General features: G+C 31.6%; 1 protein-coding gene across 11 annotated transcripts in view; it reads right to left on the bottom strand.

The window, feature by feature from the left end:
* The window catches only part of LOC106469492 (zinc finger protein OZF-like), a 105,415-nt gene that overhangs the window by 11,188 nt on the left and 92,275 nt on the right, over positions 1-1,952 (bottom strand). For all 11 annotated transcript variants that reach the window (XM_022398027.1, XM_022398024.1, XM_022398026.1 and 8 more), the window contains one exon: positions 502-682. In XM_022398027.1, the coding sequence (XP_022253735.1) occupies positions 502-682 (181 nt within the window). The remainder of the gene's footprint in view (positions 1-501; positions 683-1,952) is intronic.

Here is a 1,952-nt window from a genome sequence, read left to right as displayed (position 1 = left end):
TTGCACATGTTTATATATTTCCTTGTGTGCTACATTTGAAGTAAATCCGTTGTGTGCTACATTTGAAGTAAATCCTTGCACATGTTTATATATTTCCTTAACACAATACAGTAACACCACTTTTCTACTAGTATGTCTACCATCATATGGTTAACACAATACAGTAACACCACTTTTCTACTAGTATGTCTACCACTATGTGGTTAACACAATACAGTAACACCACTTTTCTGCTAGTATGTCTACCACAGTATGGTTAACACAATACAGTAACACCACTTTTCTACTAGTATGTCTACCACAGTATGGTTAACACAATACAGTAACACCACTTTTCTACTAGTATGTCTACCACCATATGGTTAACACAATGCAGTAACACCACTTTTCTACTAGTATGTCTACCATCATATGGTTAACACAATACAGTAACACCACTTTTCTACTAGTATGTCTACCACCACATGGTTAATGGATATAGTTATTGAAGTTTACACTCACCTGATAAACCTTCTAACTCAGAGTTAATTTGTTGAAACTCTTCTTTTGGTTCACTTTTCAAACTCATAACATCATGTTGTGAACAATCAACAGATTCATCATCACTCTCACTGAACTTGGAAATAATGTCGTCGTTTGTTGAATCAACACTTTGTTCAGTTTTAACTTTGACAAATGTGTTCTAGAACAAAACAAAATCAATAATAACTGATGCTGTTAATATAGAGAAAAAATGTACTTGTAAAAGATAGCCACAACTGATATTTTTGTTATGTCTGGTAAATTTCCTTAGTACTCTAGACAATACCTTCACTAGAAAACTGTTTTATATAACAAATACAACTAATGTCAATAGTTGGTGTGTTTTCAGTCGTAAACTCCACAATAATATATCCTGGGGTCATGGGATCAAGCTTTACTCTTCTGCACCATCTTATAATAATGGACATAGCATGTATATCAGTATCAATGTATATAACCAAAACTCCTGCGCCATCTATTGAATGACACCAAAAACAAAAATCTACAAAAACTTTGACACTTTCGGTATTCAAGATTCAGACAATTAGAAAATAACTACGGTACGTACAACAACCATTTCTTTATAATAGAACACAATTTTAAATAAAAGTACTCTACTCACAATATGTACACTTTCACTAGGACTGTACGTGAGGTTTCATTATAATCTTTATTGATGTAATTTTCAAATATAGTACTAAAAAATGGAGTTCTTAAAAAACTATTATTTTTTCAATAAACAGTACTACGTTTAATATATATATATATATATATAAAAACATTACAGTTTACATCTGTAAAATATATGAACATTTTGAGCTCCGTACATTGAATCATTTTGATGCAACAAATTGCGTTTGACCAAAGAGAACAATCTGAACACTTTTCTCGAACAGTACTTCCCAGAAAAAAATCCTTTTTTAGAAAACTTTCACTTTTTCTAAATTTTTTCAATCAGTTATGAATACTACGATTAATAATTACTAGCACAAACAGCCACACTTAGGGTGGAGTTTCTGCTAGTATTCCCTAACAGTGACAAGTCCACACATTAACAGATCTGACAAGATATTTATCATGAGTAATTCTAAAATCTCTGAAACTGACTGAATATGAAAAACCAAGCAACTGGACACAGTGTAAAATACACAGTAAAAACAAATCATTTAAACCCCAAAACAATCAAGTTAACCTTCTCGCTACAGGTAGGTCAAAGTGCATATCACAACTTTTTATAGACTTGCATTCAAACTATAATCAAAGTAATTAATTATCAATGTTTGCTAATAAACTTGGAAACAAAATGTAGCACACAAGGAAATATATAAACATGTGCAAAGCTTTACTTCAAATGTAGCACACAAGGAAATATATAAACATGTGCAAAGTTTTCTACTAGTATGTCTACCACCATATGGGTGGTGTTACTG

Source organism: Limulus polyphemus, unplaced genomic scaffold, assembly GCF_000517525.1.
Source record: "Limulus polyphemus unplaced genomic scaffold, Limulus_polyphemus-2.1.2 Scaffold3514, whole genome shotgun sequence".
NCBI classification, from domain to species: Eukaryota; Metazoa; Arthropoda; class Merostomata; order Xiphosura; family Limulidae; genus Limulus; species Limulus polyphemus.
This window is presented reverse-complemented; position numbering and strand designations above follow the sequence as displayed.